This window comes from Bombus flavifrons, chromosome 8, assembly GCF_040668555.2.
Source record: "Bombus flavifrons isolate JBK064 chromosome 8, iyBomFlav1_principal, whole genome shotgun sequence".
In the NCBI taxonomy this organism is placed as follows: Eukaryota; Metazoa; Arthropoda; class Insecta; order Hymenoptera; family Apidae; genus Bombus; species Bombus flavifrons.
Window position 1 is genome coordinate 7,373,803 of NC_138449.1, and position 15,128 is coordinate 7,388,930.

At 34.8% G+C, this 15,128-nt stretch overlaps 1 protein-coding gene across 8 annotated transcripts in view; it reads left to right on the forward strand.

The window, feature by feature from the left end:
* cnc (NFE2 like bZIP transcription factor cap-n-collar) overlaps positions 1-15,128 on the forward strand; it is a 110,932-nt gene that overhangs the window by 22,880 nt on the left and 72,924 nt on the right. For all 8 annotated transcript variants that reach the window (XM_069118541.1, XM_069118540.1, XM_069118539.1 and 5 more), the window contains exon 2: positions 14,020-14,187. In XM_069118541.1, the coding sequence (XP_068974642.1) occupies positions 14,020-14,187 (168 nt within the window). The remainder of the gene's footprint in view (positions 1-14,019; positions 14,188-15,128) is intronic.

Here is a 15,128-nt window from a genome sequence, read left to right on the forward strand (position 1 = left end):
TGATATAATAACGTCAAAATGAGAAGATACCATGTACTTTTAGCTCAGTAAGAAAAATATCAGTAGCGAAAAAATGATCCTATGGTGAGATAATATTAAAAGAAAATTCGCATCGAGTGAAGTAGTAGCTTGCAGAGGTTAAATATTTACTCGTAGTCTGGTTCCTCGAACTCGAGCGACTTTGACTAATCTGAAGCTAAACCGAAAATCTAAACTTTTACATAGGCAACCAAAGTCTTACAAAAATATATAAATAAGTTTAACGCCTTCTCATTTAAAACTTTATTGCATAAAATTCATGAAAATCAAAGAAGGCAGATTTTCGGGGAAGTTTTATGATATTTTAACTACGAAATAAAGAATTCTCGAAAGAAATATAGAAAAAGGGTGGCGTCACTCGGGGGATTGCTCACACTGGGATTAAGTTTGCCATGAAAATTCACCATCAGTGCAGTGGGGATGTTGTCTACTGTAGAATATTTAAAATCAGTACGAAGTATCTGCAATATATTGTCATGATACGTGAATCGTAGGGCAGACATCGAGTCAGTAGAAATAATTAACGCCTTCGAAAGTCTCGTACGAAGAGGACACGAGGTGATTAGTTCGGCTAGTCTGACAGTCCAGAATCTTATTTGCACTAATGGCGGCCATAACCGAGTGAAGGCGTCCGTCGTGAAATCGCTGGACGCAAGACCGGTTTTCTTCCCCGCGTAATTACAAGCTTCGAACCGATCGCGCGCTATCTCAGAAAAAATCGCCGCTCGATCTGCGGATCTTGTCGATTTAATCAAAAACGACATTTTTATGGGTTTTCGCGGAAGCATCGTACGCCGGGACACGTTAATTATTAATAATCGTCGAGGAACGGCGAAACCGACGTCAAAAAAGTAATCTCGTGTATAGAAAAGCGAAAGAATCAAGCTTCCTAACATCGTGTAGAAAAACAACATACCTACCTGTTCGATTATGTATGACTCCGAGATTGATCGTAAAGGAAAAGAATTTCTCTGATGATTAACTTAGCCGGGAAGAAGTTGACTTGTTTCGAATTGAAAATAAAATTTGCCTCATCTATTTGCGATATAAAAGATTATACAGGTACACTGCATATAGTACGCATGTGCGTTTAACAAATCGCGCAATAAATTGGATCGTTTATGAATGTTACTGTTATATCTCGTAACGATAAATAAATATATAAATCTGTAGGAAATGTGATTAATATAAGATATCTACAGCTAAGATTATCGTATAAAATTATCGAGCAAAAGATTCTATGTCGTCTATGCTATCACGTATATTAAAATGAATTTTGAGACATTCCCATGGCGTTCGATTAACGTTCAACTTGAAGCTACGAAAGAGAATCAAATATTAGGTGTTTGAAATAACAAAAGACAGTATAATGTAGAATGTACAAAATGATTTGCTCTAAACTTCACTTAACAAATATGTGCCATACGAAATCACGTTAAATGTAAAACAAAATTTCCCAACTTTGCTTTACCTTGCTTTCCATCTTGATCCGATAAGTTAGCCGCTTCAAAGCGATCCACCGATGCCAAAGAAATCTATCCGCGTAGTAATTAAATCGAAATGGACGTATAGATAAAATTATAATGCGTTCTATGCCTTAAGTACAGATATTAGTGAGACAAGTCTGAGGCGTACGTTGAAAAGCACGTGCGATAATAGAAGATAACGCTATACGTTAATAATTATAATAAGATTTATAGTTTCCTCTTTAACGTCGAGCCGCGCACATACTCTTTTTTTCTTCTTCTTCTTCTTCTTTTAAAATTATCGCCCAGCGTTTCTTGTTTCATCTACGATCAACAGTACACGCACGTCTTCGAGGTATATACGAATAAAAAGCGGAGAATACATAATACGTGGGCTTGGCGGTACACCTCGGATACATCGCGGCGCGGGGGTTGAAAAAAGAGAAGGAGAAAGAGAGAGATAGAGATAGGTACGCCCCTGTTGGGGTGAACGTTCGTGACGGCATCGTCGGCGTTCCCTTTGTACACACGCACCGCCCCTCACTGCTTTTGCCTCTCACCGATATATCCCACAACATAAGTACGCGTTCGCCCTCTCCTGCACGCTCTCCCCCTCCCTATTTCCCTCTCTCCCTCTCTGCCTCTTTCACCAGTTCGACTTGCGTGGATACATTATACGAATTACATTGATGATACGTCGATGGGACACGAGATAGGGGCTGGTTTGGCTCCAGTCCGCGTCGATAACCAAACTATTTTTCTTCGGTCAGCCGAGACGGCTGATCTTCCTACCGACATCCTCTCTTTCCTTGATCAATCTTTCTTTCTTGTCTTGTTTTTTCTTTTCCTTTTTTTTTTTGTTTCGTTCATTCTTTTTTCCTTTCTTCTTTTTTATCGCAAAATGATTCATTGACAAAACGGGTAGATTTGTTGAGAAGTGTAATTTTCTAGAGATAGCGGCGTTTAAGGATCGTTTATCGTGATTGATAGGAGGAACGGAGTTTCAGCGTGTTGAAATATTAATTGCCGTGCGTGAATGTTCGTAATTCCATTAATTTACGGGACCCGAGTTATTTCAACGTTTATGGAACAGGAATTTTTCATGGAAAACATATATTCAAAATAGGGTATAAGCAAACTATCTTTCAGCATTCTTGGAGCACCGTTTTCTTTTTTATTTCGAATTATATAACGCGAATAGCTGTGGAAATTAAAAGAACTGTTCGGTGCTTTGCTTTAGAAGATAAATAGGTTATGTTCTGTAATTTACTTCTTACCCTAACGTGTTTCAACTTATTTTTCAACGTAATGTAAACATGCGCGTAAGTTTTATACAACTTGCGTAATTTTAATTCCTACGCAACTACGTCATTCTGTTGATTTGATTTCTACATTCTAATTGTAAATGTTTGTCATTCATAGTCCTGTATATATATATGCACATATATATTTCTGTCCTATATGCTTTAACGTATCTTTTATATATTTCTCTCTTTCTCTCTCTCTCTCTTTTATCGTTCGTTTATCAGAGAAAGAATAAATTGTTGGAACTATTTTTCAAAAATATTCGATGCAAAAGTGTATTCAAAAAATCTGAAAAATGTGTTCCGTAGAGTGGAGGTATGTTCTGGTAGTGATCGGTGCTCTGTGGCAAGACAGGCGTCCCCCAGGATACGCTTCCTCTCTCCCTCCTCGCGTCCCAGATCCTGCAGGATCATTAATCAAATTCCCCTTTTAGCCGCGCCTCCCTCTTCCCCCTCCTTTATCCCCTCTTCGTAGTACGACGGTTCGGCCGCCATTACTGTACGGCTGCGTGCACGACGCATTAATTAAAACCAGGAAATTAATGCTTTATGCTTTTGAATCTCTCTCTTTCTCTTTCTTTCCTCCTTTCTTTCTTTCTCCCTTTGTAGAAGACGTAACCCAGCCTTTAGAAAGTTGCTCAATTTCTTTAATCAACCTTATAGGAATTTAACTTTTGAATCACCTAACGGGACACTTTTCAAGAAAACGTCCTATTAATGTATAATGATTGATTAGATTTCTCGGATATTCTTTGATACGGGAACGTCTACGCATTCGATTGTATTTCGATATTGTAATTCCTGTATTTGCTTGAACAGTTATGTGGTACCTACTTACATTTTTTTCGTACAGACCGATAAAGTTCGTATGAAATACGATTATGATAACGTTTTATCAGTTAGCCAAGAATGTTTACAAGGATTTTCATATTAAAAATTGAGCGACCGAGTGTGAATCGGCGAATGAGAAATTTCCTTAAAATGGTTGCGAAAATTCTTGACATATGGTAATGCAGAATTATTTTCGCGACACGTAATTTTTCGTTATTATTAATGAAGCATTTCCGTGAACGCGATTTAGGTATCTTCGAGTGATTTATCATTAGAACAATTTTTCCGACCCATTTGCACGCAATGCCTAGGTACTGCATTCATCGCGTTGTTTTCAAGTATAACACATAGATGTAACGTGATAATTAAATGAAAGCAAATTAAAACACATACGCAAATCATATCAGGTTCGATCGCTGCTGCGACTCTTTAATTTTATATTTAGATTTCGCTTTTTAATTTCAACCGAAAAAAGGGTTTTTTTAAGAAGGAGAAAATCAATGTTTTAAAGAACTTATCATCGTACAATATAAGCGAGAAATCGTATCAGTAACAATTAATTTGCGAAATTTTTCTAAGTAAAAATAACTTTACCAAGAACCAGATGAATTTCTTTAGTTACGCGATACCGCAACCTATTCGATGGATTTGTAGAAACTTGGATAAAAATTGCTTTCAGTGACATCTACTATCTGATCAAACAGATGAATCGGAACCGGTAAGAAAATGGTCCTTTACAATCCCTTTTCCGGAAGGAGCAAGAAGATGAGTAGGCGTGACCCATGGGACCCATTAGCGGTCAGTTGCCTATCTTGGTCTACCGCAAAATGTTCAAAGGCACTTGTAACTACGCGAATACTAAGTAATTTATGAATAGCAAGTAGGATTTGCGGAACATCATTCGCTACGGTTCCTACCTTTTTTTTATTTATAGCGTAGTCATTACTTTACAAGCAGTGCAGAAAGATCCTTCCCTAGGATTTTTCATTTAGTTACACTTCCCACTTCATGCATCGTTAATCCAACGTAACTCTATGATCGTAAATCATTATGATAACTTTCGTTGCATTAGATCGTATTCGTATATCAAGCATTGCAACATTGTTCTACGTTGTAGCTTTCAAAACTGAGAAAATTGAATTTCAAAGCATCGAATCATTTATAATTCTTGCGATACATTTCTGTCTTTTGCGTTAGAAATAAACGAAATTTCATTTTTCACTATTGCAATCTTTCTTAACGATAATAATAATTTAATATTCTTAATAGTAACAGCTCGGATGATAATCTTTGCAATGAATATTAATAATTCAAATAATCGTTGATAGTAGAACCTTTCAGGGATGATGATCTCCATTTTCAAACGCTTCTGAACGTTCTCTTTTTTTTGACGAACGCAACAAGAAGCTACGTCGGTAGATAGTTTTTATTTCTGATACAGGAGGATCTAAGCTGTCGGTACGTTCTCGGCTAGATACGAAAGGGTGGCGTGAAAATCGAGGATAATGCCTGGTCAACCTAACGGTAGAACCACCATTAGGCCTATTTATCGTTCAAAGCCAGGTACATCCTGACAGGTTCACCGACTAAGAAGTACACTGTTCTGTTGAGGATTCGATACACAACAGCCGTCGAAAGAGAGGCAAAACTGGCGTTATGCCATAACGAGATTACCGATAAATTTGTAAAGATTACTTATTACCGGCAAGCCACTTTTCTAACTCGCTAGTCACCATTTGGTGTAATTAATCTTTGACTCGTATTACATTTATCTTCGAACGTTTTTCCTTTTAGTTTTTCATTCTCACATTTCGATGATCGCACGTTTCATCATAGATCGAGTATTTAATCGTATCGATATGGGTAACTATTATCGTGAATTATAAACCGTACGAAAGTGTACAAAATTACAATTGAATTAATCTATGAATTATGATTACAATGTACAAAGTAATTCGATTAGTGCATCGTATTCAATTACATTGTAATTCGTAATTCATATCTCTTATTCGATTAAATTACAATATGATTCGTAATTGCACGATTAGAAAGTACAATCGAATAATCTAATTTTAGGACATAAATGTAAAATTGCGTCACGCATGAATGGGAAGTGGAAGATACGCAGCGTGGACGTTAAAAAAATACAAATATGAAAGATGAATTGTATAAACATTTATCTCGCTTCTTCGGAGTTCCGAGCTGTCACTCAATTGCATTGTATTCCAATTATACCCACGATTACGGTAATTAGCGATTGAATTAATTGAAAAGTTTGAATTATGTAATTCAAATACAACGTAATTTAATTACGATGCAATTCGAATACGGTGTAATTTAATTAGCATAACCGTGAGCTCATAGTACCTGTTTCTCGAAGGCTTCTTGATTCATCTTTCACATAAATTGATAAACTATTTCGAAATTATGTTTGTTATTTTAGTTAAGAGATAGATATTGTGCCCGTGTCAACGATAGATATACCGAAATTTTCAATATTTTGTTTAATATAATGCGCTATATAAACTCAATGAACAATTTACTGTCACTTATTATGTTCAGCTTGTTCATTATCAGATGTGAAAAAAAGTAATTAATAGCTTAATATTGCTAGCAAATAAGCTGTGTTACTGCTTTTTTTCTTCTTTATGTACATTGTGTGTCCTTAATGATCTATCAGCGAGATGTCTGATACCGTACTGTGTAAATAGAGAAATGATTACAATAGCAATCTGTAATGAAATTCGTATCACTAATTACTATCAACCAAGTCCATGATTGATTTGAAAATAACATCTCTCTCGAAAAATAAGACTCCAGTGCTTTGTGGTCTGGGTTTTTAAAACATGCTTCGGCCATTAGTATGAATAAATAAATAATGTAAGACAGTGTAGATTAATTTGGAAAAAGATAATCATAAGATAAGAATACTGTAGAATTCCGTTTATTTGTGCACATCGAGAGACAAAAACAGATCGTATATCTAATTGAAATTCATAAATAGAAATTCACTGATTCACTTCATTGTCTTATGACTTTTTATTCGTGTAATTGGATGTTTACGTTCAGACACGTAAGTGGATTTAATCTTCAAGAATTTATTTAATCAGACAGTGTCTAAAATTTCGTTCCAATAAATGGAATTCCATTCTACGTTTATTAAATAAACACTCAACTAACGTCTAATAAACTAACACCTTATGGAAATAATTTCAATGTTAAAGTAAGTATTTTGGTCGCAGTAAGAGATGTTAGAGAACAAAGGAATAGGAAAAGTGAAGCTTAAAGATAAGAAATTAGGAAGAATTTAAATATAAGAAATTCGAGGACAAAGTGAGAACTTCAGGTTACATGAAAATATGAAGTCACAATGTCATGGATTTATCAAGAAGAGGATCAAGGTTTTCATAAAATATCCATGTCAATCGTTGTTCGTATGTATATATACGTTTTATAATTCTATATCTTTCTAGACTTCAGGATAATAGAATTAATCGTTTGTTGCTAATTCTGTATACCGAGAGAATATTTTATATAAATATCAATTAATGATAAGAATATCTATACTCGTATCTCTTATCAACCAGAATGTTCGACGAATCTTTACTTATCAAACTACGTATATCTTTATATGTAATGCAGTTTCCTCATTTTTACATACATAATTTTATTATTCTGGCACCACTAAAGCACTGATTCCCAGAAAAGTAGATTAAAACATCAGCTTGCAAACGAAAGTGCATAGTTATTCTTTCCTCAAATAATGTGTCATAACTTCTAGAATATTACTGATAGTTAAAATTAATATTTCATGATATATAAATCATTAATAATCGATACGAGTTTATAATTCCTGAAGTGTCATATAAAAGTGCTAAAAACAGTTACAAATATTTCGATACTTTTCTGACGAAATATTCCTTTAAGTTTCACGGTGTCGTTGAGAATGTCGAGTACAGTACAAATACCAAAGAATCGTATCAAGAACACGAATTAACCGATCGTGTAATCAATCAAACTTTGCAGAAAAGTCCACTTGAACGCAACTGATCTGTTGCTATATAGTATACCGACGATAAACCGTCGTTTCCCCGAAGAAGCGTTTGATTATTCGAGAAGATTGGCTGTACTCGTTGTCATCGGCGACAATGGAGAGTAATTACATTATCACGGTGTTGTATGATCGACATTCGATGCAGTAAGTTATAAAACGTATAGTCATCGGCTCGTGTCCCGCAGAAGCGAAGTCTTTTCCTTTAGGAAGACAGATCGATTCAAGACTGGTGGAGATCGTTGCACCTGTTATTCAGGGACGAAGAAACAATCAACCGCAAAACTATTTTTCAAGATAAGTAATCAAGATGGGACACGTGATCTCGATACGAAGATCGTTGTTATATTCCATAATTTTCAAAATGTAAAACATACGATTCGCATAGCTTCATGGTCGAAAAAGTTGACGATATTACGCGGACAGGACACTCAGGCTCTATTTATTTGATATTATTAAAAAAATTTTGGAACTTATATTATCGTAATATGTTACATTGTACGTATTATAAATTATCGATAAATATATAAATTCCTTCGTATGATAATAACAAGATTTATAATGAAATGAGCGAAGTCTTAAAATTTATCGTCACAAATTACAGCCAAGGTAATCGCCTTATTTAACTTGTAATTGTAAATTGTAAAATTGTGAAAAGTATTTGTAAAATAGAAATTTGTAGCCTGTAATTTCTCAGTTGTCTCGATTCAGTGATATCGTTATTTGATCAGTGAATTATTATGCAAGAGGTAACTTCTCAGTTATGTAATTATTACCAGTATGTACGCAGACAAGCAGGAACGATATCCAGAGCGCAATTGTAAATGAAATCGTTGAGAAGTTACGCTCATTCATGCAACATTTAAGATTAGGAAGAGTTATTTGGATATTGATATTCACAATTAAACGATGAAATTTGCACCATAGCAAGTCTCTACTATCTCCTGCCCAGTAAACAAAAATTAATTTGTAGTTGCTGAAAATCAGGACTTTTCAAAGAAACAATAGGAAACAGTTTCGAATTGATATCGGTACGTCTTGGAAAGAGCTCCAAGTCCTTATCTCTGTAAAAGTGTCTCGACACATGTTCTGACACTTATAACGTGTAAATTTCACTCCTAACCGATTTTACCTCCTCGTTATATCGTTTCTGCCAATCTTGTTTGTTCGGAATCTCGAAACGACTAAACTTTATCTCTTCTCTAATTCCACGACCACGCTATCTCTTTTGCACCTATGTAACAAAATCGTCGATTTCTTTCTCGCTCCTCCGTTGCTTTCCACTTTCCGTTTTCTTCTTTTTTTTTTTTTTTCTTATTTATTTTCACTTTTCACATTGATTGTAAGAAAATGTTGCCACTATCAAATGCAAAATTGCATTGGAAGATTATTATTTTTGACAAAAATGCGTGTACCGGACTAATTCTTGACTAAACATTCGAACCATCCGATGTAATTTTGTTATTCTTGATTTTCGTCTTACTTCAACGACTTCATTTCTCTCATTTAGGCTCACGGTATATATCTTCGTGTATTATTTATCATTACATACCTACAGTTAGAAACGTCTAGCGCGGGAGATACGAATTTTCTTCAGCTTCGGAACTTGCATGTTCTTTACGCGCAAATCGTCCCTTTGGTATTATTTCCTTAGGCCGCGTTTCACTTTCCTCGTTATTTCCCAAATCCCAGGAATCGTACGAAAGCAACGAAGCGATCTTTCGATGATGAGCACGTAATTTAATTTACTGTACCTACTGTCTCTTGAAATTATATTTTCTCTGTGTATTTAATCCAAAATCTCAATTAGATAGCCATTGATTTATTACGTTACGGCGATAAAAAGGGATCAATGAGAACGTAAAAGAAGAAATTGCTGTCCGTTCGGTTGCTACGAGTCGGTATCCCGACGCTTTATCTTGCCGCGTGGCTAATCGAATAAAAATTAAAGGCGTCGGTGTCGTTGGAAAGAGCGCGCTGGTGCCAGGTGAAACGCGCTGCTGGCCTAGGCATCGAAGTCGATTCGATTTCTCGAGGAGAGCTGTGCCCAGCTGTGGGCGCGGCGGATATCCCGCTGTGTTTCTCCAACATGGCCGACACCTTATGCACACCCACGCTCTGGCTCTCTTTTTCATCGCGTCCTCCATTTCTTTCTCGTTCCTCCGGAGCATCAAATTACACGCTCGGTGAAGTAATTTTCGATGGCGCGTTCGTGATCGAGCGTGATGCAGAAACATATCCGTTATCCTGCGGTTCCGATGCGCCGTGTTAAAATTTGCGATCACCGATAACGATGGCCAAAGATTAATGGCTACGAGCCAACCGGCTCTGTCTTTACCCCGTGTATTAACCATCAAATGATTCCTCCGATTGATCCATATGAAATTATGCGTATACACGAGCTAAATAAATAAATTCTATCGGGACCGTGATCTGTTGCAGGAAGAACGATCGAGCGTGTAAAACGGCGGAATGATTAATCATATGTTTCTTGTTAGCTTGGAAAAATTATCGGATTACCCACGTGTATGTAAATAAGTATTATTGGATTGATTTTATAGTTCAGAATTGTCTGTAACAATTTCAAATTATATTTGGAATTAATTCGTGATGAATATATGATCGATCGCGTAGCGGCTATAATGATAAGAAACTTTCAAGTACGTACAAGTAATACTGAACTAAAATCAATTCGGTATTTCTTGTGATCGAAGAAATAATTTTCCAAACTAACGAGAGATATGTGATATTATTGATAATCCCATCGTTTTACACGCTTAATCGTTTCTCCTGCATCGTAAGGTAATTGCGATAGTGAAGCTTTAGATATTTCCTCTTTTTTTAACAAATTTATCTGATCAAGGACGTAGCGACCGCTCTGAAAATACAGTTCTGCAAGAATAAACTGGTAAAATATCGATGAAAGTTAAATGTGAAATAGAATTAGTATTATTAATAATAGAATTCGTATTATTTGGTAGAGTTGAAGATATGTTAGATATAAATTTATGAAGCGAATTAATGTTTAAGCCTTCTGTTAAAGACGACATGTATTTCTATTTAACTGTATCTGTATTTCATATCGATGTATATATACAAGTAAAACTATTTATTCAAACTTTATATTGTTTGGTTTATTTTACAGATCAACTTGATTTTCCTATAACACAGAAGAGATGTAACCTATACATCCTATAAATGTAATATATAATAATATAATATATAATAGAGAAAGTTTTAAAGAGATTGTTCCACTAAAGAACTGCATATTTTTATTCAGACTTAGAACAGACGAGACGTTCATATTTAAATTTATGTAGCAGAATTTCTAATTGCCTTCTAATTAACAAGCAGCATTCCTTAATCTAATGAGATCTAATGAGATCGACAAATAAGAGAAATTTTACGTTTCTATGAAAGTATAAACAAGTACATCAAATGAACACATACAAATCCGTTCTTAGACTTTAATAAGCAGGCCACGAGTTGTCACGCTTGCTCGTTCCAACAAAAATTAGCAAATCTAATCGTGTCTTCATTCACCTATCTGTATAACCGGCTGTTATACCAATGCAATCTCTCTCCCTCTTTCACTCACAATTTTTAATGAAATCGTAACGAGGCTTTTGACATTTCTCTTGGACGTAGTAAGACGTCGTTGTGTTCTTAATACTACTTCAAAAATCTCACGTCCTGTTGCCGCTATGACACGATAAGTAGTTGCAATTTGCTAGTCACTTAATCCGCGAATACGATTCATTGGACGCGAATTATTTATTATATATTTGCAGAAATGTACGGTAGGAAAGCTTCTCCGGAGTAATTTCAATTTATCTTTGATCAATGTTTTTTTGATTAAAAAATCGATCACTTTTAAATCATACGTATAGCTGTATAGGTGTATCTATAAGTTTCTTAAATTACTGAAACATCGTTTTAAACATCTTCGCATACGTAGTCTATTTATAATATGAAAACGTTGTTCCGCTATCTCCTTACGAATAAGTAAAACTTGTTACAGCTATTAAATTAAAAAGAGCATATTCATCTATTAAAGAGCAGTACAAGTTAATTTCGTATATCCTAAAGCTGAGGCAAATAGATATGTGTGTATATATATAATTTCATTTATTTGTACTTAATTGACAAAACCACTAAATTACCGATAGTTGCTGATCAACCGTTAAAAACAAACGTTCTAATTAGCGATAAAAATTAATCGATCTTTAACTTCTGTAACTTCGTAGTCTGCAACATGGATATCTTAACCAAAGTGTTTTTATCGAATATTTTTCACTAAAAACTGTAACAGAGTCGAATTAATTGCGAAATCTAATTACGGTCGCCGTTACTCGACATTACTTCTTCTTGCACAGGTTGTAATAACGGTCAGGTTTAAATTAGCGAAGAAAATCTGTAGATTAGTTAACGAGGTTGAATACGAACTCGGCGAAATTGGCTCAATTAAAAGCTACGGGCCAGCTGCCCCGACAATTGTGCCCCGTCATGTGATTGGTCCTTTTTCCCAGGTTCTTTCTTCTCCTTTCGATCTCCTCCATTTCGAGATGCATCGATACTCGGCCCGTCATTAATCATGCACTTTTGTACACACTCGTCGATGGGACTCCCTGCGAGGGACATCTTGGCCCGCAACAAAATGAATCTTCAGGATCGTGATTTCGATTTCGAACAACTCGATCGTGATCGAAACGTTATTAACTTACATAAAGCGAGCACGCAAAACTTGTTGTGCTACCACGAAATCCTTGTACTTATTAATTACTATGCTACGCGTAAACATGTAATCATCAATTATACTTATTTTAGTCGTGCGAGTACGCGAAAAATTTAATTGGAAGTGTAGAATAGAATTCTTACAATTTGCAATTTATAATTTGCAAAAGTTTTCTTGCAATTTACGATAAGTGACATCTAATCCTTTTTAAATGGGTTATTACGGATATTGAAGAATAAACTAAATCAGTATGAAATTCAATATCTAAATTCAGATACATAGGTAGGTACATACTGCAGTTTTCAGAAATTATAAATTCTCTACTCCGTAAAAGTATAGAGTCACTGTAAAAAGTGTTTGCACAGTACTGAACTTTAACAGAGTTATTGCAAAACATCGTATAGTAACAAGGTTTTAATCGAATCAAAATATTTACGTATTCTTACAAGTCTTCAGAATAATTTTCAAGAAGAAAAGACTGCGATATCTATTCCTATTGTGAAAATATTAATAAACATCTAGCAACTTACAAAAATATATAATATTATATTAATAAATATTATTACTATTATAATGAATATTAATATTAAATATAAATATTACCATAGGTATTTTAAAAAATAATCTGCATCAAAAGAAAATGAGTTTGAAAAACACTTTCATTATGATGCGTGATAACCGTCCAAAGTATAATGCTACTAACACAGGAGCATCGATCTTGTATAATACTTGAAAACACTTAGAAATACCTCTACAATCCCCAGATATAAACATTATTAAAAATATGTGGGACCACCTGAAATGGGAAATTACGAAGTCAGCGTATTTCATCAAGAAATGATAGGAAAAAAACTATTTTAGAAGAATGGAAAATCATTTCCGCTAGAGTACACATCGATTTAATAAATTCAATATCACGACGGCTTCAAGCCATAGTAAAACCAAAAGAAAACTTCACTAAGTATAAAAATAATTAAATTTAGTAATTTCCTCTCCTATATATCAGAGTTATTAATTTTCTTCATTAAACTGCAATTTTACGAATATCTTTTACGTATATATTTTTTTCATTTTTTAGATATCTCTTAATATTTTCTCACAGACTATACATATGCCATTTCTTTCTTTTTTTTTTTTTTGTAAAAATTATTCTGCTGACTTGTAAGAATATATACATATTTTTTATTATTTAAAAAATTGTTAATAAACGACATTCTACGTTATCTTCGTTGAAATTAATTATCGTATCTATACTTTTTACACTGCCTCTAACAGTACATTATTAATTATAATATTTAACAAATATTGATATACAGCGGGCGTTCACGAAATTATGGCAAATTACTAAAAAGCAAAAATTTATAGAATACATATTTAATATAAAGAAAAACGTAAAATATCCGAAGTGGAACATATATTACAATATTTACTAGATGAAACGAACCTCTATTTAGTTTATTACTTTTGTAAAAATAAAAATTTGTATCTAATAAAAATATGAATTTGTGTCAACGTAACAGTTCTTTTCATTTTTTTCAATTTATGTATCTAACTTACCAACACTTTTTCACAAACGCTTACGTATTGTTTCAGGATATGGATTTAATCGAAGTGCTCTGGAAGCAAGACGTGGATCTGGGATTTACGTTGGTGGAAGCACCAACAACAACAACGAAAAAGGCGTCCACGTTGGAAAAGGAGTCCGACGATGAGATCGAGAAATTAAAAGCTCTGGAAGCGATCAATGGGACTAACGAAAAGGTATGTAACATTACCCTTATCTTTGTCATAACATGCTCAACCGAACCCACCGATCTGTCTTCGATAAGTACCTATATTCTTATTCTTAATTTCGAATCGTAAATCGACTTCGATCTCTGCCACGCTTTCTCCCGTTTACGGACCGCAATTAGCAATTAATGACATATTGTTTATCGAGTTTCGTATACTTTCACATTACAGAGAACCTAACATTTTGCCTTTTCTCGTGTGACATTCAAATTCGCGTTTCTAACGTACACCATCGGCTAAAAGTTTCGGCTTAAGGGTTAAAAGTCGATACTCCGATGAAAGTAAAGTTAAACGATATGGCATAATATGAATCACCGTGTTAACATTGACAGAATAGAAGCATTAAAATTAGTAAGTTAAACGGTAGGAAAATTGAAGGACCTTTCACAGATACCTAAACTTTTGTCCGGTAGTGTATCTTTTCTGATAGTTCGTCTTGGCGTTCAGCCTTTCCGTCTTTTGTGTCTTCCTTACGATTATCAGCGATAGAAAGTCATGATTTAGATGTACGTTCTCGCTTGTCGGAACTATTTCGTGGGAATACGTTCGTCGTCGTTGAGTCGTCGAGTTCGAAACAGTTCACTAGTCGGAAGTTTGATTGTTCATCGGAAACGACAGGGAAAGAAAAAAAGAAAAAAGGTTAAGATTTGATCGTATTAATACTCGAGTGGATACGGCCATGAGAGGCAAGCGATCCGTGTCGATAGATCGGTATCGATTCGTCGTGAAGTCGACGGTGAGGCATCAAACAAAAGTGACGCCACTCGATGGACTAACAGAAGAATTCGGCACTCGGGGTGGCTATCTCTTTACAATCTCTCGACCGACTGTCCTGTTTTGTATAAACGTTACTCGAATCCTTGTCTAGAAAATATCTCATTGAGTTAGTCAAATTCAGTTAGGTAAATCTA